This window comes from Streptopelia decaocto (assembly GCF_964273445.1).
Source record: "Streptopelia decaocto genome assembly, chromosome: 3".
NCBI classification, from domain to species: domain Eukaryota; kingdom Metazoa; phylum Chordata; class Aves; order Columbiformes; family Columbidae; genus Streptopelia; species Streptopelia decaocto.
The window spans coordinates 21,516,208-21,543,437 of NC_138656.1; the positions used below are offsets into that span (position 1 = coordinate 21,516,208).

Consider the following 27,230-nt stretch of genomic DNA (forward strand, 5'->3'; position numbering starts at 1 on the left):
TTAAAAGTTGCATCTTCTTTTATTTATTTGCTGCTTCAAGAGGTAATTTCTCTACAATCCAGGTTTTTAGTTTTTCTATTTCAGTTCTGTTTAACTCATGATGAAGGTTTGGAAAAGTATGAAGTGATGCTTTTACTCCCAGTGACTTTAACATCTTGTTGGTCTCTTCACCCCATGAGTAGAGAACTAGTTCATCAGCAGTTCCATGACACTGAAATAATTCTGGAAGAACACTTTCATTTTTCTTCAAAGCCTAGATGGAGAAGAAACAGTCATGACACATCACTAAGACTCCTAAAAGAATAGTTACAATTACATGGTGACAATTTACATAGCATTTCATTTATTAACCTGCCTTTTAGTGGTGATATCATACTATCTCTACAAAAGTGAACAAGGAAATATCACTGGAGAAAACCTGTGCTTCAAATTCCAGTGTGCTAACTCCTGACAAATGATAGGGTTTACTTTAAGGTCTATATCCCTCTCCAAGTAAGAGAAATATAAAAAAAATCTTGACAGCAGATGGAGCCCATGAGTATTATAATTCACCACAAATTTTTGAAGAATAGTTACACTTACATGAACTCTCTAACAATCAAGGACAACTTGCAAAGCATTTCATTTGTTAATCTGCCTTCTAGGCTGAGTTACTCAGAATAAAGTAATTGTACTGTCTGTGCAAAAAATCAACAAAACATCATGTAAGGACAGCTTTAAAGCCTCACATCCGTAATACTCTGCTTACCAATTTCCAGGAAATGTCATAAGTTTAGAATATTAATCAATTGCCTCAGATGAATAAACATGCTGTACTCAATTTTAATTATCATGCTTTTCTTTTAGTTAAGCAGTTTTTCCATAAAGTCTACCACACACTCACCTGGTAAACAGCAGAGTCTTTATTTAGAAAACTAGACAAAGCAAAGACTCCTGCCAGATCTTGATGAAACCTATATGCTAAATGCATCGCCATTCCGCCTCCCATCGAAAAACCTCCTAGGATGCAACAAAAGAAACGAAGATTGGATTTTGTTATATGCCTTTGTAACCCAGCATACAATTTAATTTCATGCTCAGATTTGTTTATTTTATACACAATGCAGTAAAAAAAATCTCAAGCAACATAAAGGCCACAGTGTTCTTAAAGTAAAGCATGATTCAATTAAGAAGTTGTAGAGCTGAAGTACTGCTGAACATTCATTACTGAGAAAAAAAAAAAGAGCCAAAATGCCATTACTTCAGCTGCCATTCATCTGTGGTCCCTACCAGGTAGCTGAACACTGTGGCCATATATTCTCTGACATTAACAAAGATAATTCTCATTGGTTTTTTATTCAACTTATTTTTTCTGCTCGGCTAGTAGCACTCACACGCAAAAGATTCACTTCACCACTGTACACAATCAACGAACATTCAGCACACTAGACTAGTACACAGGGGGTTTTTTTGTTGTTGCACCTTAGGATAGATAATAAATATGGAAAAACTGTAATGTACCCCACCTGAGCTCTAACAGGACTCTAAACTAATGGCCTTTTGTTTTCCATACGTCTCTTTAGCCACACTTATTCCCTATGTGAGATAATTCCTCAGGCATGATTTTACACAACCAATGCTTGTTCATTAGGAAAGAAACCGAGACTACTGCAGTACTTCACAAGGACACAGTACATAGGCTGTTATATTTACTGTATCCAAATAAGGACTAGGGTGAAGAATGACCAGCTGCTGAAACCCCTTGTGGCACAGAGGTGGCAGCCAGCAGAAAGGCCATGACTGCAGCTCCATGCCAGGAAGCACACAAACTGAGCCCAGTGACACCCTGCAACTGTGGTGCTTTGCTGGATGCTGGGGCCACACAGAACATCCCTGGCCCATACAAACTCAGGGGCAAATGCGCTGCACATCGTAAACATTAGTTTGGTCAAAGTGAGACTGTTCCAAATGGAGAATCCTCTTACAGCAAGTCCCAACAGGTCTGCCACCCTTCTAGCTCACAGTCCATCCTATGTTATGACTGGAAGATTCGGTAGGATTTGTTTAGGAAATTCTCCTGAATACACTAGACTAATCTAGACATGAAGTATTTTCCTTCCTTCCTTCCTTCCTTGCTGCCTCCCTCCTGTCATAGAATCATAGATTCATTTTCGTTGGAAGAGACCTCAGGATCATCAAGTCCAACCATAACCTAACCTAACTCTAGCATTAAACCGTGTACCTAAGAACCTTGTCTAAATGCCTTTTAAACACCTCCAGGGATGGTGACTCTACCACTTCCCTGGGCAGCCTGTTCCAATGCACAACAACCCCTTCTGTGAATAATTTTTTCATAATATCCAACCTAAACCTCCCCGAGCACAACTTGAGGCCATTTCCTCTCATCCTATCACTTGCTACTTGGGAGAAAAGACCAACCCCCTACATGCTACAACCTCCTTTCAGGTAGTTGCAGACAGTGATACGGTCTCCCCTCAGCCTCCTTTTCTCCAGGCTGAACAGCCCCAGTTCCCTCAGCCGCTCCTTGTCAGACTTCCTTCCTTCCTTCCTTCCCTCCCTCCCTTTTCTTTCTTTCTCCCATACTTTTTTTTTTATTTCTCATGACTTTCTGATTGGAATTGCAACTGAATTCTTCTTTCTCCTTTACTGTCAACATGAAGCCTTAAGACACGATCATAACCAAGGGCGGGAAAGAGCAAGACCACACAATGCAGTAGACCAGAGTCTTGCTTTCCTTTTTCAAACACAGTCCTTAATCAAATTAGGAGAGCTGTGTCCCCAAACTAAAAGATATACCTGGGATCCCTTAGGTATGTACCCAGGGGGCTGATAATACCCTGATATTTATCTTTGGTAAATAAAGCCAGGACCCACTGTTTGCCCTACAAATCAATCTTTAACCAGTTCAAAGTTAAATGCACTATGTCTAAGTGCCCAGTGGCATTTCAGAAGAAAAGGTAGTTTAGGAAAAGTAGGAATGAATGTGGGTAAACAAGGTCAGAGCACACCTTAAAAACTCACACAGCCCACATCACGTGAAATTTTGAATAAACTTGTCTTCACAAAAATAAAAATATTGAGAATAGTCCTACAAGCCTCTCATATGCATCATTACTTCCTACCAGACAGATTCTCATCACATGGAAAAGAATTCCACAACAACAACAACAAAAATATACATTGCACAAGTGTCATAGTAACCACAAAAATTCAACACCATTGACCCCACATTCACAGAGAGAGAAAAATACAGCCTTCTGAGAAACTATATAAAATACAACAGCTCCACTAAGTTGCTATGTAAGCAACATCATCTTGTGCTGAAGTTTCCTTTATTCTCTTCTGTGACACATCTGATAATTTACTTCTTCATTTCCTTTCAGTCATTCTGAATGATACTGTCACCTCCAAACCAAAGAAGTAGCATTTATAGTCTAACAGACCATTGTGCATTTGCTTACAAATAAATACAGATATACTTTGCCCACATATAAAAAGTCCCTTTTAAGTATTTTAGAACACAGGGGGAAAAAAAAAGCTGCATTGAAAAATCATTACTAGTTTGTAAATGATTTAATCTAAAATTTTGTACCCAGTTAGTCACAATCTGGCAACACTATCTGCAATTACTCACCAGCAGTCTTTGACAATGCAGTCACCTTCTGTTTAGAAGACTATTAGGTAATGGTTCTTTCATGTGGCTCATACTACTATGAGAAAATGTAATACAAAGGACTAGTTCTTTCAATTTGGGTTTTCCAGGGGAAAACCTGAAGTTTACCACTTAATACCACAACCATCTCTGAGTAAATGCTGTATGGTAAATGCTTCCAACACAACAATTTGCATAAGCATTTGGAGACAATTCTATTAGAAGAATTATTTCGGTATAAGTGTAAATTTGACATAACATGTAAGAGACATGCTCTGTCAAGAACTTTTATAAGAATGCAAATTTTGGATTAATATAGATATTGCAGAAAGAAATGTATGAAGTGACAGTCAGAATGTAAGCAAAACACAGAAATACAAGTTTGCTTATGTACACCAATGACCTCAGCATAAAGAATACGTAAATGTCACAGCATTGCTAAGCAGATTGTGTCATCAGTGTTAATCCAGATCAAAAATGACACAGCAACATTTCAGCCTTAGATGGGCAGAACATAGCAAGCCGTTTGCTTGAGACTAATCTATTTCCAAGAAGTACAAATGCTGTGCATAAAAGTGCAGTATTTGCCAATAGGTTTCACATAACAAGTACATTCATTTTCCACTTTTCCCCTTACACCTATTTTAAGAGATCTGTGATGAATGCTTCAAAACAGTTTAAAAGTGTTGGCTCTGCAATGATTAGGACATCAGTTCAGGAAAGCACCTAACTATTTGCATTAACTTTCCTGCCTTACGAAGTAGGTTTACGAACAGGCTAAAAGGTGAGCACATAGAAAATGGAATCAAGTAAAGCACTTTTCTTTCAGTTGCAAAAAAACTTCCCTCAAGTATGCATTTATGAGCTCAAATCTGCTTCTGTGTAGTGCTGGTTTTGAGGCAAGGCCCCTTTGCAGTGAGAAGCAAGCTGCTCATAACTTGCTTTGCTAATGGAGAAAGATCTGCTGAAATTCCAGGATCATCACACTTCCCAATTAAAGCATTTGAATCAGAAGGAAACTCACATGCAATACTTTACTAAAAACAAAACAGGCTTTGTGGGAATATCATCTGTAACTATGTTAAGGTTACCCCAGCCATACGATGATGTAACAGAGTGAACAAAGACTGAATTTCTCATTTGTAATTTATTCCTGCTTGAATAAAATAGAAACCCTTATCACAGCTGACAATTTTCAGTGATAAAACCTTCTTTCCAGAGCTTGTAAATGGCCTTAGGAGCCTTTTAAACATCAAAATGTTTGTATAAAAGCTCAAGCTCACTTCCACTAAAGATCTTGATTTATTTTAATTTGCTCCTCATTTATATCTGTCTGAAAGGATAATCTGGTCCATGATGACACTTCAACATTATATTGAGTTCAGGAAACCAAATATTTACCTACTGTCTATCTTCAGCTTTATTTATTTCTTTGTATCTGGTCTAACAATGTTTGAGTTTGTATCTAAGAAAATAACAAACTTTATCATCTAGCACAAAGGTTTCTTTATTTAGTGTCTCTCTTGTGCCCTGTACACAGGAGAATGCTAAAAACTCTGCTTCCCCCTCCATGCTCCAATTTAACGCCTGCAATGACCTGTTCCTGATTTCAGAAAGCTCTTCAGGTTTTAATTCTGCTTTACAGAAAAAATATCTCTCTAACAAACACAGGTTTGACATTGCTGATTGCTTCCTGATTCATACAGACCTGACTGTAAAATGCCGTAGTCAATTTGTTATAGATAATCATTATGGACTTAGGAAACAACAAACCAGATTGCTTCTTTGGGCTTTCCAGTATAATTTTTAAAAGTGATCCACGCTGAAACTAGAAATCACACTAGAAAATCACAGCCATAGAAAACAAATTTTAGTTATTAATCATATTTAGTGCAAGAATCCTGCCATCTGCGCTGAGTATAGATCTTCTGCTCCTTGCAGAGACAGACCTTGAGGTCTTCTCACATGAGTCTGAGTGGCAGAAGCAGAAACTGCTTCATTACAGCACAGAACCAACAGAGGAACAAGAGAAGCTAAGCCCCATCTTTGATGAGATAAAGATTGGGATTTGGGTGTACAGATGGGTTTGGGGATGCTTATTTGAAGCAATATTTCTTCACTAGTTTCTCTCTAATAGTTGTTCTTAATCTTTCCTGTATTTCTTCAAATTTGTCAGTACAGCTTTGCTAACAAACTGGCAAGAGATGAATGCTACAGCATCCAGTGCAAGGAGAGACAAATACTCTTCTGCTGTATGAAGCTACACTAGCACAATTAGAAATTGCCTTTGCCCATTCTGTTTTAATCACAATACATTACATGCTCTTGCCTCATTCTCTTTCCATTCTCTCAGCATTTTTGATTCTCAGTTTCTCCTTTCTTTAGATATTTTAACTGAGAGTTACCCTGTTTTTTATTGAGAATTTTTCCCTAAACATTTCAGTTTACTTTCCACTCTCCCTAGGGGCTTTCTGCGATTTACCTTCTGTTAATGGTAACGGCTAAACTTTGTTCTACATATTATCTGCGAAGAAGCTGACTTTCAACCTTCCTTTTTCATACATGAATGGAAGTATTATATACATTTAACAGTGCTCATATATGACTATCAGCGGAGAGTACAAATGCCAGTGGAACAGCAAATTCCCTTCTCCACAGAACTCCCTGAATACTGCTCCTGTGTAAGTGCTCAAACTTGTACTTTTTCCCAAGTGAGCTTCCTCACAGCAGCGATTTTCTCCTTTTAATCTATTTGTGAAACTTCACTAACCACTAACCTTACACACCAGCAGAACTGCACTGAATGGTTTCCATCCTTAATAGCTTTTTTATTCTGCTTGTTACTCAGTAACCAAGAGCCTTCACAAGAACAAAGGTAACTTCCCTTGACTGGCCACTTCCCCTTGTTAGGAACATGAATCAATTTGCTGCCCAACCTTCTAACCAGTCAAAACACGTTTTGAATTGCATATTTAAGTGGTACAAGTTTTACTGCTTTCTTGTAGAAACAAATACACAATAGTTTCTAATGTATCAACTTGCAGTAAAAGCAGAACCAGTCACAGTTTTATTTTCAGCTGATACAGGTAGCAGAGGGGAACCCAACATGTGTACCTAAGGAATCATAATTTTTAGCACTAAAAGGAAAATTAAATCCATGAAAAGTCTCAAATCAATTTTTACTAAGATGCTACTCTACCAAATCTATGGCTTGCTTTACTTATTTTCTTCGTTATTTCTGAGGACAACAGCACAGCCCTGCTGCAACACTTACCTGTCATTTTGACAGTCAGCATAACTGTGAAACATGGAAAGGGGAAGAGAATAAATTATTCTTTATGCTCATGGCATTCATGATTTTAAACTGAATCACAGAAAAGAAACTAGAAAATAGGCTCTCCACAGTGAAGAACACTGAAGCACAAAAACAGGCTGCCTTGGAAAGCTATGAACCTTCCGCTAATGGAAATCTTCAGAAGTAGTCAGAAAAGCAATGGTAAGAATTTGCCTAAATAGAACTAAACCTGCACTGACACATGAAGATGGTTTAGTGAACGTTGTTAAGCCTCACTCTTCTATGATCCTGTAGGCACGACTGTGAAGTACATACAGGTTAATGTGCACCCTGTGGCATGTCTACACATGACTCTCAAGCATTCTAAAAGCCCATCCATCCATTTAATTTTGGACTGAATTCAGGCATTTATTAAAGATGAGTAAGCATATGTTTTCAACAGATTTTCTACTAAGGCTGAATTATGACTGAATTATTTTTGGTTTTACTGCTGTGAGCCTTATTTACTCCTAATCTTCACTATCATTTGCTAAGACTGTCAATCACTACACAGATTGAAACCGAGAATATGCTACCTCTCAAAGACCTTCATTTCTAAATACATTAATACAGACACCACCAACAGCTGGGAAACAAAGTGACAAGTGGTGGATCCTACTCTCTGCTTAAAATTATTAGCATTTGTATCTCCTACTGAATGAGTGACAGCAAAAGACTTAGAAACCAAAGACATACTCAAGATTTTTGAATGAAATGAAAATCATGTTTTGTTAAGTGTCTCTTGCTTGCACACCAGGAGGTAAAAAGAGTAGTAGAGACCCAAAAGAAAAACAAATAGTCCATTCAGGTGCAAAAAAATAAGAGCAAATGCACTGAAAATTAATATGTTTGCTGGTATTATGGGGTGGATGGACTAACAGTACTGCTTTGAGCCCAGCATCTCATAGGCATAATTTAGATAAACCACAAAGCCACATAATGGGTGCTACAGAAAGAAACTTCATTTGAATTGCAGTGATAAATGACAATATAAAACCATGAATTTACTCTGTTAAAGCAAGGCAGTAAGTGCCTCTAAATGAAAGGCAACATTTTCCTAATAAAGACAGAAGATACAAGATAGGATGAGTGACAGCAAAAGGCTTAAAAGCCAAATACATAAAATACCAAGATTGTAGGTGAAGTAGTCTGCCCAACATTTTAACAATTTATTGTTGATTTTTGTTTATCTTCCCATATTTACAGAATCCTCTTTCTCTGGGATGTCAAAGCCAAGGTATTTCCTTCCCATCCCATTCTCACACACACTGAGAGAGACGGAAATGCTAATATTTACAAGAAGCACAGAGCTTTCATGTTACTTCCACCATGGTTCAGTAGCTTTGTAAGAAGCCTAGCAATAAACAAAAAGTGGTTGTGTGTCTTATGTTATTGTTACAGTACAAGGGGTCAGGAATCATGCATGTGTTTTTTGGCATACAGTCAAATCTACAGGACTGTTATGGAAAGTTTATTTTCACTGGCTGCTTACACAAGTGACTACAGGTGGCAGAGACCAATATGCTTGGATCAGCATTTCTGTGCTACACAAAATGTGACTTGAAAAAGTAAGAAAGTAGTGCTAAATTAAGAACAAAAAAGAGAACAAAAAACTGCCTTTCACTGAAGCACAGCTGACTAAAGTGAGCACTATCAGAATGCTCTAAATGTGACATGGATGATTCCCTCAAGAGATTCTAACATATTCTTCAATAAGATTGTTGAAATCTTTGACAATTTCCACATAAGAGGAGTTATTTTGTAGTGCATTATCACTACGGAAGCAGCTAATAAAAAAACCAACAACAACGAAGAACACCAGACAAAAAAACACCATAAGAAAACAAAGAAAAACCACTACCACCTGAAAAACCAACTCAACTTTAAATAGAAAAAGAAATTATTGTCCCACATGTTAAAATGTGGCTGTTGGCTTGTTTAGGTAATTTAGCAATGAATGCAGGCATTTATAAAGAAGGAATACATTCATTTTTTAAGAAGGGATACTATCAAAGCTCCAACTGTCAGAATTTGACTAATTTTATCGTCCTCTTTTATCTCCAAAGTCAATATAAACCTACTTACAGGATTATGTGCAATAAGTGTTTTGGCCAGGAAGACCAGTCAGAGTAACTCAACAGGAATGTTTGGCTAAAAAGTGACTTCCATTATCAAATTCTGGGAACGACATAACTTGAGTAATTATACATCACATTCAGTCTCCCCTTCTTCCCTCAAGGTCAGGGGAAATAAACTGTAATGAACAAGAACTCCACTTCCTTCAAAAGACTTCTGTATAAGCAGTAGAGCAACTCATGAAACCATCAGGAAACAGTAATGGGTGGATGAGTCATGTACTACTGTGTGCTGGTTGTTACACTGAACTGATATGGAGGTTTTAATAATAGACTCTACCTCCAGTGAATTAAGTAATTCTTCAGTAGATTCACAGAGTAGCTGTTAAAAACATGGCTGCACCTATATTTTTCTTGATATAGAAAAAGAGGAGAGGAATTGCACAAACTGGTCTCCATGCCCAGCTTCAGAATTCTGCCCCACAAGCAGCTACATGTGGACTTCAGAGCTAACCGTGTTACCGAAACAAAAAGCACAGGATATAATTTCTTTCAGAAGTAATGACCTTACTGTACCCACAATATTCAGCCTTGTGGAAAGTCTGAATAGCTCCAGGAGAATCATCCCCCAGAACACCAGGTGTTGGTTTGGCTTCTCCTTTTCCACTGTGTCCCCTCTCTTCCCACTCGCTCTCCTTTGCATGGTGCTCCCTCAGATCTTGCATTCTCATCCCACACCTCTGAGCTGTCAGCAGCTGCCCACCTTCCTGCTTGCCCAACACCTCGCTTGCCCTCATCTAACAATATCTGACACTCACCCTCAGCCTGTAATTTCTAGTCCGTTATTCCATATAAAACCATAACCTTCAATCTTGTTACCCTCCTCATAGTAATTTTGTTTTCTTTCCACTCATTAAAACTCCCACTCATTACAAAACAGACAGTCCCACAACCCAGTTCTCCTTGACCCTTTAACAACCATTTCTTTCCCTGTAACCACGTCTTCATGCAACTGCTCTGCTCTCTTGGCTTCTGTGACCTACCTGAAAAGGCCCCCACTGCTCTTCATAGACTCCCAAGTCATTCAGTCTCTTCTCTCAACTATTTTGTCTCTACTTCCCATATTCCCATAATATGATACAATACGTTCCAGTATCCCCATTATGAATCTCCAACATGACTCAACACAACCAAATGAACAGAGGAAATATTCATAGCAAAACTCCACCATGGTTTCCTCTAATTGTCTTACTTTTCCCTTCACCTCAAGAAAGGTGCCTCTTCCAACTGGATCACAGCAGCAGTCACAAATCCACTGTTTGCTCCCCACCTGTCACATCAAGACTCCTCTTCTTGTACCAGATGGAAATTCCTGACTTTTTCAAAGAGAAATCTAAAAAGATCTGATAGGACTTAGTTCTCTGACATTCTAAGCAAGTGATCATATCTTCCATTATCTCCTGTACACCAATCTCTCTCAAACTCAGAAAAATTTCAGGCCACCCATTTTTCCTTTTTCAGTGAATGTTAAGAGTTTGGTGAAGACATACTGACCATATCTTCATAATCAAACCTTAGCCTCATATTCTCTTTTGATCAAAAACATTATGAAGCTACCAGGTGCCTTTACAGAATTCCTAACTTCCTGTAAGAAACAATGCCAGAAGATGGACAATTATTTGCACAAAGTCCCACCTAAAACAACTAAAAATGTCACATTAGGCTGACTCTAACTGATACTAAACCCAACCTTTAAACACAGAAACCCTGCAGGATCCCTAAGTCTCATTCTCCACTGGACCACACACTGGTTAATCAACAAAACCTGTGCAGAGAAGGCACAAATTTCTTCTAGGATAATACTTAATCTTGTGCAGCCACAAGTGACACAATTCATTTTCCACTAGCAAATTTTTTATGCATCTATGTGGGTCTCCTTCTGCACTGTGGATGGAGCTAATTCAGGGCTGCCTTATTTTGCATGTTGCACAAATATTAGATCCAGCTGTGAGGACGTAGACATGTAGTCTCTGTCACAGAGGCAAGGAAACAGTGCCTTACTCTGGAAGCCTGAAATCAAAGCTCTCAAGAGTGAGAAAATAAGTACAATTATTTGTGATTTACAGATGAGGAATGCAAACAGAGAGATGGGGACTTCCAAAGAACCTACAGGCTGAAACAATTGGCACATACCAACTTCCTTACTCTGCTTATGACTTGTAAAACAAATTTCATATTCCAGTCTCACTAGCTCTAATTTTGAAGGCTACAGAGAAAGGACAAAATCCTAGTAATGAGTTGGATTTGTACACAGAACATCTCCCAGCTCACTCTATAGAAAATCACCTGTGCTTCTTCCGCTGTTTCCAAGCCAGCAGGTATAACACAGGAGAGACAGATCAAAGAGTCTGTGCTGACAGCCATCCAAAACAATGCATTCTGCAGCCAGGGCGACTAGCCAGAAAGGGAAAGTAAACAGAGGCCTTCAAAGAGCAACATGGGGCTGGACCAAGAAAACCTGCAGGCTGAATAGTAGTGGTCCACCACGCAGGATTCTGATGGCATGACTTAGTCAGCCATAGATTTATAAGTTCCTACATTAAGAGGATTTCCCCCAACCTGAAATAGTTTTGTGGTCTAGGGGTGGGACAGGGAGCCAAAGACTTGTGAATTCTCATTCTCTCTCTGACACAGGCTACTCCATTGCCCTCAAATTCTGTGCCTCAACATCCCACTATTTCACAGAAGTACTGTGAAAGTTACTAGCAATTAGTGGAAATTAAGAGAGACAGGAAGATAGACACATATGAGCTATGACAGCTGATATTTCATTTGTTATCAAATGCTTATCTTTAGTGATGGATAACAAGCAATTTTTTTTTCCCTATGAATTAACTTAACCCAAACTGATTAGAGCAGTAAGGAAAAGCTCCTGTTTATTTATATGCCACATCTCCACTCTCCAAAATACAAGTAATTTTGGGAAAGTATGCCTTTCCATTCTTGAAAAGGGCTAAAAGGAAACAGTAAAAATATGTACATTTGAAAGCATAACATTGCTCACTCTGTATTTTAAATAACGATTACAAGTGACTATTTACAATAAAAACAGCTTTAAGTTACATTTTTGAGGACACTGCCTACAGTTACCCACATTCCCCACCTGGTACAGGTTTCCATAAAGATTCAGAATTCTTGAGCATTGGCTGCTGAAGAGAAGTATAATAAATTAAAGTAGATGATCTCTTAGCAATTAAAAACCATTAAAATAAATACAATAATAAGTCTCTCTTACCTATTAGTATCCTATTCTTTGCAATACCATTTTTAATCTCATCGTTGATCACGTCTGTGAGACCCCGGCACATGGAATCAATACTTTCAATGTGTTCTGGACAGTCATTAGAGATCTTATACCTGTCAAACCACACAGTGGACATGGCACCTTTCAGAGGTGTATATGGCCTGCAATGGTGGAAGAGAAGAAAAGAGATGATTAACCAAACATAAGATCAAAAGCCTTCAGCATAACTGATAAGTAAAAACAATACAGTATCTCTCCGGTAAAGGAGAGAAGGAACCTCTTTCAGGTCTAACTCCATTTATATCCAGTCACATTGCATTTCCTTGCATTCAAAACACGGTCCTCCGAGAATGAAGACAGCATTTGGAAGCTATGTAAAACGCAAGTTTCGGTCAGTTCAATGTCAAGGTTCATCAGGTCAGCTCAACACTAAATCTTAACAGTCAAGATGTTCTTAATCCTAAGCAAAGTCGGGGATGAAATCCACCTTGGAATAGGACAAACTGAAGTAACTGCTAAACAAGACAGCTTTGTGGGACTTTATGAGATTTACTTGTCTCATTCTTGTTGAAATTGACAGGAGATAGGTATTATGAACCTCTAGGTATTTGCAAAACCTTCTTCCTTCTGTCAATTTTTCTTTTTCTTAAATAAACACAGTTATTCTCACCTTAATGGGGTAGGTACCTCATAAAAATAACTGAAAGAAATGGTGCACAGACACAATTAGAGACATGATACTCCCCCCCGCCATAATACTGTGTTGTCAGATTAATATTTTAAATGGTTTAACATGCTGCCCAAACCTCAGATAACCAAGGAAGCTACAATTCAAAGCAGCCACGAAATCCCAAGAAAGGTGATCTAATTGCCTTGCAATGGCTCTATAATTTAACACCAAACATACTGCTACAAGATCAACGCTTCATCTCAAAACCAAGCTCCCTAAAATCCTTAATTGCAATGTTTAATCAGGGGGCACATTTTTCATTTTTACCTAAGCTCAGATGGGCTCAGATCGGATTACGATCACTGCTTGCAAACAGACAGGCTTTGACAAATTTGGCTGGATGGGAACCCACTGAAAAAGCTGACACTGACTTCTGTGCTCTCTCTGGATTTTTTTTTTTTACAGTACTAGCATGAAACAAAAACACAACTAACTTAAAATGAGAAAGTCGCTATTTCAATTATTCTTAATGAAGGAACAAATTCTGCCTTTATTAATACCAGAGAGGCTTCACATACATAAATGGCTATTTCTAAACCAGAAATACTGCCACTACCAGGAGCATGCAAGAGCAATATTCTCTCATTTTCAGCTTGTGTGAATAGAACACAGATTTACTTCTTTACTTAATTCAAAACAAACCACATACTTAAGCACCAGAATCAACATTTTTTTTTTAATTAGCCCTTACTTGTCTATTAGAAAAAAGGCACCTACTAGATTAAAGGAAGTTCAGTGGAAATATTTTGTACACTCAACAAACTAAAGCTAAGTTTAAAAAATATTTAAATGCTTTTGCTATTTTTTTTCTCTTCTTGGTTTAACTTCTCCTTAGTGCTACCACTGACTCCAGGATTTTTCCCAAATGAATTGATCAACACCTAAGAATGAAAGATTACAAATCTCTAATTCAAAAAAGTCTTCCAAATGCTAAGAGGAGACATTACAGTCAAAAATATCAAGTGAATCAGTGGAGTTTCTGGAAGTCACTTGGACAATGTGATGTGCAACAGATTAAGCCCTTGGGCAAGCAGCATTTAATTCATGGTTTAGTTCCTTTAGAACTTTCACTTTCAGACTTCGAGATCAATCCTGGTTAAAATGCTTAGCAGTCAGAATGCTTTATTTTCTAGTAAAACCAGACTACCTTGTATTTGTGTCAGAAAAGATGTGTAAGGATTTAGGATTATTCGAGCACGTTGATGCAGGATTTGCATGGAATGAAGATACATATTTGTATTACATTACAGAAATTCACATTTACATTACAGAAACACTAAAACAGGCTTCCCCACAACTGAAAGACAGAATCATATAATTTACAAATAGGACAAAATCCATGATGAGATTGTAATACTTGATCAAATGTCAACACTCATGACTTGTACCTGCTGTCTTTGCAAATTTTTCAGTGAGATAGATGAAAGGCTAATGTGTCTTAAGTCCATAGCAGAAGGCCCCCAAGCAAATGGACAAGGTGCTTTCAGCTGTCTCAACAACATCCTTGCACCACTCTTGATTTCTCAGAAATGCATTAAAAATAACCTTCACATAAAGATGAGAAGTAAGATTCTTTTAATGGTTCACCCAACTGGCACATCTGTTTTAGTCATTCACCTTGTTCCTTAAATAAATCCCTTTATTAGCTGGCACACTACAACTCAGACATTACCACGGTAAACAAATATGTTTGGCATGGAACCATCTGTACAGCTCCAAGAATACAGCACAAATTTTTTCATGCAATTAAACCACAAAAGAAAAAAATAATAAAAAAAATTCCGTACATTACAGTGACACAAGACCAAAGAAATACAAAGTGGAGTGAGAATTCCATCCAGCAGGATGAGCGTGGTCAGTTAAGAACAGTGTCAGACCCAATGGTCAGCTTTAAGTTTGATTTTTTGCTTTCCTAAGCTAAACCAAAACTTTTAACATTAGTCCCAATGATTCTTTCTGCTATACTCCACTTTCTTTATTGTCTTTTAAAAATGATACTAAAAATACAACTCCATGCCTCTAAAACGCGTGCTATTGAAACTTGGAATGAAAATATATAGCCCTTCAAGTTGTATGTGGGCTTTTGTTTTGTTTTTGTTTGTTTAGTTTTAAAAGGAGTGCATGTTTTTGTTTTGCTTGCTCTGGAGCACTCAAAAGATTCAAATCTGTATAAGAAAACAACAATCAAGAACCCTCTCTCTTGAAAATATCGGACTTCCAAACTTGTATCCATTTTTAAGAGACATTTGAAACATAGTTTTCTACAAATTGAACTAACTCTTAACATTTAAAAATAAAGAGAAAAGGCACGCTAATATAAAAGAGCATTTAGGAAACTGCAGGCACCTAGAAGAAAAGAATCTTTAAAATGCTTTCCAATATCCTCAAATCACTCTAGACCATGTTTTCTGATTACTTTGTAGGTCTTATTTTTTAAGGGTGTGCATGTATCAACAATTGTTTTCTCACACACACACTTCTTACACGAGACTGCAGTTTCAGGATGATCTTACATATAATATTTGTACGTCTTACAAGAAAAATATATCCTGCAATATCTCTGTAAGTATTTCTCATCCTTTCAATCTTCTAAACATGTACTCAAACAGAAGTAATTTTTCATAAAGTGAAGATAGGTTAGCTTCTGCTAATGTGAGTTGCTTACCAATGATGAAAATACAATGAAAGCAGGAAGCAGTAACACCATCTCTTTCCGCCTTCCTGGAGCACAGATTATATAGTGTGGACGTTCTTAACCATGTTTAGAATTGTGCTAAATAGTTTTAAATTATCTTAAGTTAACCAAAGTGGAGAGCAACCGAATAGCACTATACAAGGTTCAAATTCAGATCTAAAATCATGTCAGATTCTATCACCAAATGATGCTATTAGCATTGCAATTCACATAAAACCGCAGGTGTTTTTGTTCGTTACCTAATAAATCACTATCCTTGTCCAACGTTTCATGTTAAAAGAGAAGCCAGCACTACTAGCTGCTTCAAATAAGAAACATAAGAGTAACAGACAGCATGTTGATAAATCGTAAATATTCTTCCCCAAACAACTTCTCCTGATGCACAATAGTATCCCTGGCTTCACACTCAGTGCTATGATCACCCTGCTAATACAGTCACATAAAACCCAGATCACAGGTGCTGGTTTACAGCTTTCTTCACATTCCAGATAGAACTTCCCAAGATGTCAGACAGAACTGAGAATTTTCAGTGAAGTTAGACTTCAAGATTCAAAGAAAGAAAGAGGAAAATCTTTTTTTTTTAAATACTTAATTTTGCTTCCTTCCCAAACGCATCTCCTCTCAGGAGGCACAGAATCACATGAGACATTGTAATGTTGTCTTTTGGAAGTCTATGCATCCCTTCAAGAAAATCTACAGAGAATACTCCTAGACTCCTTAAGTTCTAGAAACAAATCTTGACTCTCTTAAAGCTCATGGCAGGTTTTTCCAATAAAAGCAAGTTACTTCCCAGTCCCATATTCTCTGCTAGCATCTCACTGCTGATAATAGTATACGGCAATAGAAAATTTGGTTCATAATTCTGCTTTTCAATTCTGTCTGCTTGAAGCAGAAACTGAATTTTAAAAGAAAGAGTGGGAGAAAGCAGTGAATCCACCTAATCAAATCAGAAGTGTAATTCAAATCTCTAGTCCAAGGTATATCCTGGCTTAAAACTGAGGTTCAACACACCTTAGCAAGGAAGCAGTATGGTAACATAGTATAAAACGTGTCAGAAATTAAAACAGTTTAACTTGGAAATAAACTTAAAAAACAGATATAAAAAAAGGCAGGCAAGAGTCACCTCCATCAGGAGTAATTTCAGGCTGTGCCTGTTCACTCAACCATATGCAAACATTTTTGATAAGAGTTGTTCTGGATGTAGCCTGCCTGAAATGGGAGCTAACCGAGCCAGTACAGAATGGTTATCTGAGGAAATAATATGCTGACAACTTTTGTTACTTTGGACAAATATTAGTCATTCAAGAAAAGTTGCAATAGAAGATGACATAAAAGTTAGCAGGTCAAATTCCAAGTTTGTTTCTGTTGTTTTGTTGAGTAGGGTTTTTGTTTTTGTTTTGGTTTGTGGGGTGGGTTGTTGGTGTAAATTGTGGAGATTCGTACTAATCAGAGAAATTGCAATAACTTGATGGCTGTAAAGACTGTAAATGAGTTTTTACAGACACTGCCAGTTTCTCAGCAACCACCTAACAGTGGCTACTTCATGAATTCACTGAAAGAAAATGGCAAGAGGTAAACCAGGGTCCAATCTGAAGCAGTTCTCCATTACAGGATTTGAAAGACACTCTTGGATTCAGTGGTACTTTTCACAAGCTGGTGGCAAACAACACTCAGGATGGACGAAAGGCACCAGCTAAGCAGAGACACCCCTGAAAAGATTGTAAAGCAAGAGCACAGAATGACACAGAACCCCACAACTGCTTGCTGGAGGGGCCATATAAAAACCACTGTCTCCAGCTCTTCTGTATTGGAAAACAGTTGAGAGAAGAAAAATGAGAGGATGTCCAAGAGCGCCATGTAGTTAAAGGGATTAGAAATCCAAGGTTATTGCCATCATGTTCTACTGTGTTTTCCAGAAGCATGACTAAAGTATCTCTGACAAGTGTTTATTGCATTCCACATGGTATTTAGTACATGATGTAAGCATTGCATGTATGCATATCCATATGTTTTCCTCACCTAGTGCAAGAGGAGAAATAAAAGGAAAATAAAAAGTTCATCCAAACATGCTTCTGTCATTATTATGCAAAATATCTTATCAAAACCCTTTCCATTGGTCCCTCAAGCCTCCACCTCTAAAAAGACCTCTTTATGTTAAATTTATGAATGAGGTTATGGCTTACAAAAGTGAAGGATTAATAATGTTTGCTTGAGCCAAACCTCATCCGATAGGCACTGTGCACGCTCCCCGATGCCAATCCACCTCCAGCCTGACCTGCAGTACCCCCGCTGCTTTTCCAGTCCCAGGCCTCTCTGCCAAGGCAGCTGGACAGTGCCAAACCGTCTGGTGGTTTTGTGAGAGAGCCAAAGGGGGACTACGGTGAGATGAAACTCATTTCCACCACCAGCCCAGCAAAGATGTGAATTCAGGGGAAAGGATGGAGTACCATGCCATATAATGGCAAGCAGCCCTTCCTATCCACATACTTAGAGACAAAGGAAATCAGAACAAATTGAGTGGGGGAGGGGAGGGAAACAAACAAACAAACAAAAAACAAAAAAAACCCAAACCAACACCAAAACCAGACAAAAATTCTGGATGGAGACTTATTGGCCACAGAAAAGTATGTTGAGTGAATGACATAAGGATCCACAAAATAGCCCAAGAAGTATTTATAGTTTACTTCGACTTGCTAAAGAGAAGGACTGTCAGAACGGAATGCCAGACAACGCAAAGAATCTTTGACCTAGATTTTTTAAGGGAATTATAGAAGGTAAGGTATACTTATTAAAACAAGTGGAGCCTAAATGGTTTTAACTTCACCACGTTAGCTCCTGCAATGCCAATTTAAACTATCACTTTCTATTAAAAAAAAAATAAAAAGGTTAAATTGGGTGGTATTCAGTTCTGATTTAGAAACTCAATAGAAACCTAATGTTTAAGTCACAGTTGTAGCAGCTGAAACAGTATTTAAAGCTGTAGCCATCCTGACCCAAATAAAAAAAGGAAAAAGGAAACCCATTCCTTTAAAACTATTACTGTAGACGTGGCTTTAGGGATTGCATCAGCTACTAGGGCTACCATTTGAGCTGGTGTTTTTTTTTTTTTTTTTTTTTTAATTAAATATATAAATTAGCATTACAAGGGAGAGGGAATAAGAATTTTGTTGTGTTTATCAAATTGAATCTATGTGCAGAAGCACTAATCTTGAAAGAAAGCTAGATAAAGTTAAATGAACAACCTATAAGAAACAAGTTCTCGTTTTTAAGTATCCCAGTTGCATGCATTACAGAGACAAAAATAAAACCTCTCTGAGCAATGTCTAAAAATTTTCATTTATAAAGCAAAACTTGCATGCCCCAGCTACATGCATTTTACTTCCAAACATATTCCAAATTCAGGTGCCAGTACTCTCACTACATCATAGTGAGACTTCAAACCCATTTGTCCCTTTTTTATCTAAGCATGTTTTTTATCAAGCATTTTACTTCAAAATTTTGCAAGTTTTTCTTTTTTAGTAGGAAACTGCACTATCTAAATTCTGTTATTTTTGCTGAGGAAACAAACACTTATGAGACTCACAGGACTTTCCAAAGACATGGGGAATGAGTGTGACAAAGTGCTGCAAACACTTATCTGTGCAAGGGATGTCTGGTGACCATCCTTTAGACCAGGGGCCACATCAGCCTCGCAATTGCCTTCAAACAGCCAAATGTAATTTTAGGACTGTATAAATGTAGGAAGTAGAAAAGGAGGTGAAAATGAGTTTGACACCCCTGCTCTACACAGACCCTCCACATTATAGAAATAATTAAATGTTTTTTAAAAAGGGGTGACGTTTTACAGAGACCTATAAAGAATAAACAGTGTTACAAAATGTAGTTCAGTAACATTGTAGTGCTTTTACCCGTAAAATGGAAGCATCCTCTCTAGTGTTTGTTGAAATCAATGCTAATGAAGCCAGAGAACATGTTTTAGAATTCGTCTAGATTATATGCTGCACTGGTTTTCCAAAATAATTTTCAAACATATTGACTCTTGAATCAAAACATCCCTGAACCTCTGACATTGCAGTAAATGAAAAATACATATGTTTTAGTTCCTGGGATAAAACCTATACAAAACCTAAACATAAACCCCATCCACCCTCCACAAAGGAAAAAAAAAAGAATAATTTTCAATGTTTTGTTCAAAAATGCTTTTCAGAACTCTGTTTGATAGAGATGAAGAATGTATAAGGCCAAATCTATAGATCTATCAGCAGAACTATATCCATCAAAAACATGAAGAGGTGTTCCTGACCTGCAGTTCATCCTGCCAAAGCCTCTAACATTGCAGTTATATCATCAAACGTGCTTTTACTGGCATAACTACCTTGCCGGAGAGCACTGAATGTGCATGTGGTAAGCTATGCTGGAAAGGACAGGAGTTTATAGAGTACGAACTCCATCCACATTAACAGTATTTTGCCAGAAGAGCGTATTAGCCAAGCAATCCTAATATGGTCTTGCCTAACTTTAAGCTTTTCCTTGATTTCACCATCCGTGTAAAAACCCGCTGGCAAGCTCTGCACTCTCCTCCGGTAACTGATAACGCAGCGGCAGGCTGTGCCACCACAGAGGCTCTTGCTCCCATCAGCACAGCTCTCCACCAGAATATCACTCTGTCTCTACTCGATCAAAGACTGGATCAGAACCTTCAGCAGCAGCACTACACACCTGTAGCCATCTACCTATAGGTCTCATTATCAAGGATGCTGAATTCCCCTGTTGGTGCCAGAAGCATTTGGAAATCTTAACAAAACATACCTACATGCACACATACACAAAATCAGATCATCTATTTCAGTTCCTACTGCAGATGTAATTATTTTAATGTCTGTCATTCAAGTTTGGATGTTCTAGGCCATGTTTTTCCTTTCTGTGGAAGAAAGGAGAGCAACTATTACAAATGTTTCAAAAAGCACAATGTGTTTTGGACTTGAATACCAGAACAACATAAAATGGGTCTGTAAAGGCTTCTGTAATTTTGGTTTCAACCAATAGCACATCTTCACAAACTTCACTTCAGCATTGCTGCAAACAGTGGCAAACATTACTGTACTTAAGGGCATCTGGTTTATTTCACTGCGTCAGCTAATGGTGCTTATCAGCTGTACACTAATGTTCCCAAGCACACTTCATATTGACAGGCAAAGACAAACAGTGTGGGTATTTTTTTATTCTTTGAATCTACAACTTTTCAATTTTGCTAAAAACCACTTCTGAATCAACTCATGCATGACCTTTATATGTTCTAGAGAAGAACACAAGTAACCACAACTAAAAAAAAAAAAAAAAAAAAAGAGACAGTGGAGCTGTTTTCTCACATCTCTTAATTACAACGGTATTTTGCTCCCCATCTGAGCTCCAAAGTCTTAAGATAACAAAAATTCCCCATAAACACCACTCATTTGAGTCAGGAGATCTTGCTGGTTAATCATTTATGCATAGTTTACATCTGTAATTATCCAAAGAAACCAAAACAACTGAGAAAAGGATTTGGACCCAAAAGAGCAGTGGGCTGGAAGAGTGCAGGACTGGCCCAACAGATGTGGTCTGGGGTGCTCTGGCTGCATGTAACATGTGAAGAAAAAGTAATTCCATAAGGAAGCAAATACTCCTGCATTTTTCCAGTACCTGCTGTGTTGACAGGGAAGAAATGGAGCCATCAGCATGTGTGATGTGCCACTGATAACTCTGGCCATCACTTTAGCCTGTCATCAATGAAGTAATGAGTACATTATTTACAGAAAATCATATTCGCTACCTACTAACCCAAAACACACTGCTTCAAAGACTTCCACACACAGGCTTAAGTTCTCTGCAACACAGTGAGTACATTCACACTGCAATCTCTCAACTGCTTTTCCTGCCTAAGTAGATCATAAAAATACATGGTAAAGGAAAGTTTTTTTTTCACGTATTAGCAACTACCAGAGGAAATCTGCTATTATACTTGTTTATACCCTCCAAGAAATTTTTTTCTGACTTTTAAACCTCTGTACATCGAAAGTCTGTGTAGAATGTCACAATTTCCTTTTCATTTCAGCATTCGTCTACACTTATGCACAAATTCAGAAAGAAACTTAAGCCCCATTACTCTTCAGGGAAACATTTTCCTCACTTAGAGCCACAGACACCTTAAAATGAATTTATATTAAGAAAAATCAAACATTTCTGAAATATAAGGCCATGTCTTTATGTAGCTAAATATGGAAGTAGGTGTCCAACTTTTAGCCTTTAGGTTTGACTCCATTAACTTCCAAATCCTGAGGGGTAAATATTTTTATTTCTGAACACACCGTGTCATTTAATAACGAGATTTGTGCCTACAGCGAATATTGAACTCTAGTCTCTTTGAAACAGTTGAGTCAGGATTCAAACTAGAAGGAATGTTAATTTTAAACTCCCACTCCTTTCTCTAGCAGCTGAAGATCTTTCACATCTTACCCGCCAAAAAGACTAACCACTTTCAGAACTGAAACTTGGCATTAAATATAAGAGAATATTTTAGTCGTTAATTTATGGGAGTAAATATAGGTAGGATTGTGATTGAGAACATGGCTCTATAATGTCATTACAACCCACACTGGATTATCTTCTTCTATTTATATTAAGGAGATAGAAAGATACTATAAGGACAATACCTGAATTTGAATTATAGACTGTGACTTCTGGGAAGTATTAACTGTTTAGAGCCTTAACCACTTAAAATCTTAGTCCCTGAGTAGCAACGCACTGTTGAACTCCAGTTTTGCCAAAAAACATACACATGAGACAGAAGGAGGAAGTGTTATGAAAGTCTGTACTAATATTCACAAGCGTGTTTTACAGTATTGGAATAGAGTAATTTAATCCTACAGTTAAAATATTTTAAACAATACCTGGCAGGAGCCGTTGGGTAAATTACTTTTATGTGTTGGAAAGCCATGTCTTGATTCAAAATTTGTTTTATCCATGTTCTCGCTCCTTGGCCAGTATCACCTGTATCACACAGAAGATTATAACACAAATTATTCTGTGCATTTAGTAGGAAAACTATACAATGTCCAATATATTTGTACCAGATTTCCCTAATTTCTAAATCATAAAATTAATCCTCAGAAATGCTAAAAAAGAACCTTCTAGAATAACCTCAATCCCTTTTCCAAGAAAGATGGACTCAAAACTTCCTAGGAAGAGACCACTTCAGAGCCCTCACAGCATAAGTTTAATAAATATTTTACTACATCCAATGGCTTAAGTATCTCCTAATCAGGCACAAGGCCTTACCTCTTACTTGCAACTTACCTATGTGTTGATATCAGTATTTTTTGTTTATCCCTGTTAAGCATCTTAAAAAGTGAGATAAAATGCCTGCTACCCTTAGAAAAGATGACTGCTTTTGCTGTAAAATTTTATGTTAACCACTTCAAAACCTAGTCAAGAGCAATAAAAAGTGTCTTCACATTTAATTATGCTAATATCACAGACAGGCTTTAAGAGAAGTATTAGTGAGACACCACCAATGTTTTATAGAAGCACTAAAGAGATGAGTTTGGGTTAAAATATCTGGCAGGCTCCCCAAAAACCTTAATCCCACAGATCTGTTGGAAAGCTGGTTGAGATTCGAGTCTCAGTGTGTTTTTTCCTACTCTTAACAACTCATCCTACAGTCCAAATCCATGCAGACTGAAGTGCTATAAACAGATATACAGGATGAATCCTTATGCAGACAGCACATGTTCCTTTAAGCAATTATACATATATACACCAGACAGTTTCTAGAGCTTGTCTTTACATCACTGGTATCTTCAACCATAACTTCATTGCTACCTCTCTGAACAGCATGCACACACAGCTCTCCAGTAAGAGTGAAACAATACTTCGATCTTGAGGAAACTGTTCCATCAAGGAGCATAGTTTGTGGTAGGCAATAATACAACACACAGTAATGTTCAACCAAAACATTTGTTGGGGATTCAGCAAACTGGAATTTCACTGCTGCCACTCAGGCCATAGCACCTTCATCTTGTTTGAAGTTGAGGCTCCCACATTATTAACTAAAACTGCTAATCTATCAGTATTCTTTATTATTTTATCTCAAATCAGTCAGTTTAACTTTAGAACTCCCTCTATTCTTCACAGTAAAATGGCCAAACCACAAGTAAAAATATCACTGTCCTAAGCCAGGCTTACTGCCACATTACATGGGTTCATCTGAACAATGCCACATTAATATAACAATTTATTGTTACAATGATTATAATTCCCCAATGGAGAAGATTAGTTCTTGCTTTAGCACTCAAAAAAAAAAAAATACAGTGGTTTTTATTTACATATACAATTAATGCATCTTCAGAATTAAAATGGAAGGCAAAAGGATTCAAATCCAGCAGGTTTTTTTTTTGTTGAGCATGGGTGGCATAACTGTGAAGTTGCTTCTGTTTGACCTAAATAGTCCAAGTGACAAATAAGCAACAGGGTCACAAAACTGACACAAATTTTATTCTGTGCTACATTAAACAGTAAAATTAATGCTACATCTTTAACTGGATACTTCAGAACACAGTCCCACATGCACCTTGCCTATGTGAGTAGCATGGTCTGAAGTCCAAACACACCTCTGATTCTTAACAAATGCTCCAGGGTTTCCTCAGGGTTACTGTCACTAATTTATGTACACCACATCTTAAGGAGGCTTGAATAAATATTTGTTTTTCTATATACTCCTCTTTTTTTCAATTAGAAAGCAGAAGTCTTGGCTTTCCAAGTACGTGCACAAGACCAACACTCAGGTAGGTCAACCTAAGCAACCATCTGAATGCTCACAGAATTTGAACATACTTAGGTCTTTACAAACTCCTTAATGGTGCAGGACACATATTTTATTATTTATTCACATTTCTTAAGCTTCGCCAAGATCAGCAGAAGCATTTGCAGTTAACAAAGCTAGTTTATCCATGAAAAGTTCACAGAAAACTCCTTAAGCAAGACAAAATTTAACTATGACCTTCTGTCCAGAATCTCCACAGTCCAAATGCTCTGCAATCACCCTGAGCACTTGGACGCAGAGGTAACATTTTGATTTTGTAAGAACAGAATCTGGAGGTGGGGGAAGAAAGATAAAAGATTGTGACACCAAACAAAACCTAACAGCTTTCTGGAAGGTTTGTGTTTCAGGCTGTTCTTAGATTTTTAGCATTGTATCTTTTCTTGAACACTACTAAAAAGCAGCAAACAATGCACAGACAGTACTGCTTTTTGTCTGTTTCCAAATCTGAAATAGACCAATGGCAGAAACAGTATCTTCGCCTCGCCAAGTAAAATATGTATTATTTTCCCTTTGAATATAGCTTGAATTTCCAAATTTTCTTTCTGTGCAAAATTTAAACTTAACAACATGTAACGTGCATGTTACAACATGCGAAAGTTGTAAACCTAAGTCTAAAAAATTATTATACATTTGTTATAACCATTTGCCTTCTCTGTTGAGCTACCAAATGGATCTTCTGCCTAAATTTGATGTACAGTATTAGGAACGCTTTAATATTTTTCTATAGTATTTTGCATTTACATGCGCCGCTTGTTACAATTTGTCTGGAGCAAGCATTATGAACAAAATGGATCCATGCCATTTGACTGCCACTTCCCATCACAAGCACTGTACAGAAGGTACCAATTCAGGTTTACGGGCCAGCCCACAGCAACAGCACTGCGGCTACTGCTGGTTGAAATTCTGTTCTGTGGAACTGCTAAGCAAAACCAAATAAAAGCACTTTCATACTTCCCCACTGCAAACATTATGAATAAAATCATATCAAAAAATGAAAAATTGTAGACTATTTAACCACATGTGGAATCAACCTCTAACCATAATCTTCCCTTACTCCTCCACCATGGGAGAAAATTTTTTCCTCAAGCATTAAAATGTTAAGTGTTAACAAGAGGGCTGAACACATGTTATGAACTCTCACTTTCATTAAGCCTTAGAATTTGAGAAAAGCAAAATTAAACTAGATTATGGAAATGAAACTAACTTAATAAGCATGTACATCTTTTTTAATCTAAACAGAAGCATCAGCTAAAAGCAAAACTAGGAGAAAGACACTGAAAGAGTTGAGCACATTGCCACGTGCACACAGAAAGCTCAATAGAAGTGATTCCCAAGGCCTTGATCTCGTAAAGACCTATGATTACAGTGTGTAGTTTTTTGTTTGTTTGGTTTGGTTTCTTTGCTTTTTTTTTTGTGAAGTCCTGTGGACTTTGTTGTTGCTATTTAGCTGGTCAGAAATATCCTTGAAGGAAAAAGCCCAATGAAACACACCCCGTCACCCTCAGACGGGTCACTAAAGCCAGTCACTCCCTGCTGCAGGTGCTGGCCATGAAGCCAGAGCAGACACAGCTGGGAACCTTCTGAACCGAGAGAAGTCACTCTGTTAACACCAGCTTTCAAAAGGTGTCAACAATACTCTCGGTCTGACCCTAAAAACGCCATTTTAATTATGAAAATCATCCTTTGCACGCGGCTGCCCTTAGAGTGGATGAATTAAGAGAACACCTTCTGGAACACGTCTGCTCTCACGGCAAAGCAAACCAGGCTGGTGTATAACAGCACCAGCCCTAAAGTATGTCCCACGGACTCACCTCAGAGCCGGGAGAGCCCCGCCCCGGCACACACCCCACGCTGTGCCCGCAAGGCTGCTCCTTCCCGGCCAGCGCTGTCCCCAGGGGACGCCGCAGCCGCGGGGACACGCACACCTCACGGCCCTACACCTCACGGCCCTGCTCCTCGCCCTTCAGCCCGGCGGCTGCCGTGGCGGCGGGCCCGTCCCGCCGAGCGCTCACGCAGCACCGGGGCGCCGCGGTCTGCGGGGACCGGCCCTGCCCCGTCCTCCTCCGCCGCGCTCCCGGGAAGGCCCCGCCGCGCAGGAGGAGGCGGCAGCCACCCCGGCCCCGCACTCGGAGGGAAGGAGGGCGGCCTTCCCCGGGCAGCGCCCCTGCCGCCTTTTCCAGCGGGCAGCGACGCCCGCCGAGCCCCTGCTCCACGCCCCGGGGTAGCAGGGGAGAGAAGCGGGGGGAAAGCAGCCACCTGAGCCGTGCAGGAAGATGAGGGAGGCGGTGTGCCTGCCCGCGGGAGACACCACGCTCCTCTGCAGCGCTGCGGATGCCGCCATACCCACGGCTCTCCTCCGCTGCCTCCTCCCAGCCCGGCCCTGCCGGCAGCGCGGACACCGCGCCGGCGCAGTGGTGGCTCTGCTGCCGGGCCGGGAGGGCAGCGGCGGTGCCTGAGGGCGGAAGGGGCCGCGGCCCCGTCAGCGCTGCCTTGGTGGCTTTTGCTGAACTGATCATAGAATCACAAATTGCCCTGAGTTGGAAGGGACCCACAAGGATCATCGAGTCCGAGCCCAATTCCTGT

General features: G+C 38.7%; 1 protein-coding gene across 2 annotated transcripts; it reads right to left on the reverse strand.

Annotated features, from left to right (window-relative positions):
* LYPLAL1 (lysophospholipase like 1) lies at positions 1–27,230 on the reverse strand. Of its 2 annotated transcripts, XM_082048440.1 has the most exons (5): positions 26,904–27,061; positions 22,717–22,816; positions 12,357–12,526; positions 884–999; positions 1–253 (listed from the first exon to the last, which is right to left on the reverse strand). In XM_082048440.1, exons 1-5 carry the CDS (start codon positions 26,986–26,988, stop codon positions 20–22), a joined length of 705 nt encoding a protein of 234 aa, XP_081904566.1. In that variant the 5' UTR covers positions 26,989–27,061; the 3' UTR covers positions 1–19. The 2 variants fall into 2 exon arrangements, with proteins under 2 accessions (XP_081904566.1, XP_081904565.1); XM_082048439.1 differs by lacking the exon at positions 22,717–22,816 and having other exon boundaries at positions 26,904–27,230.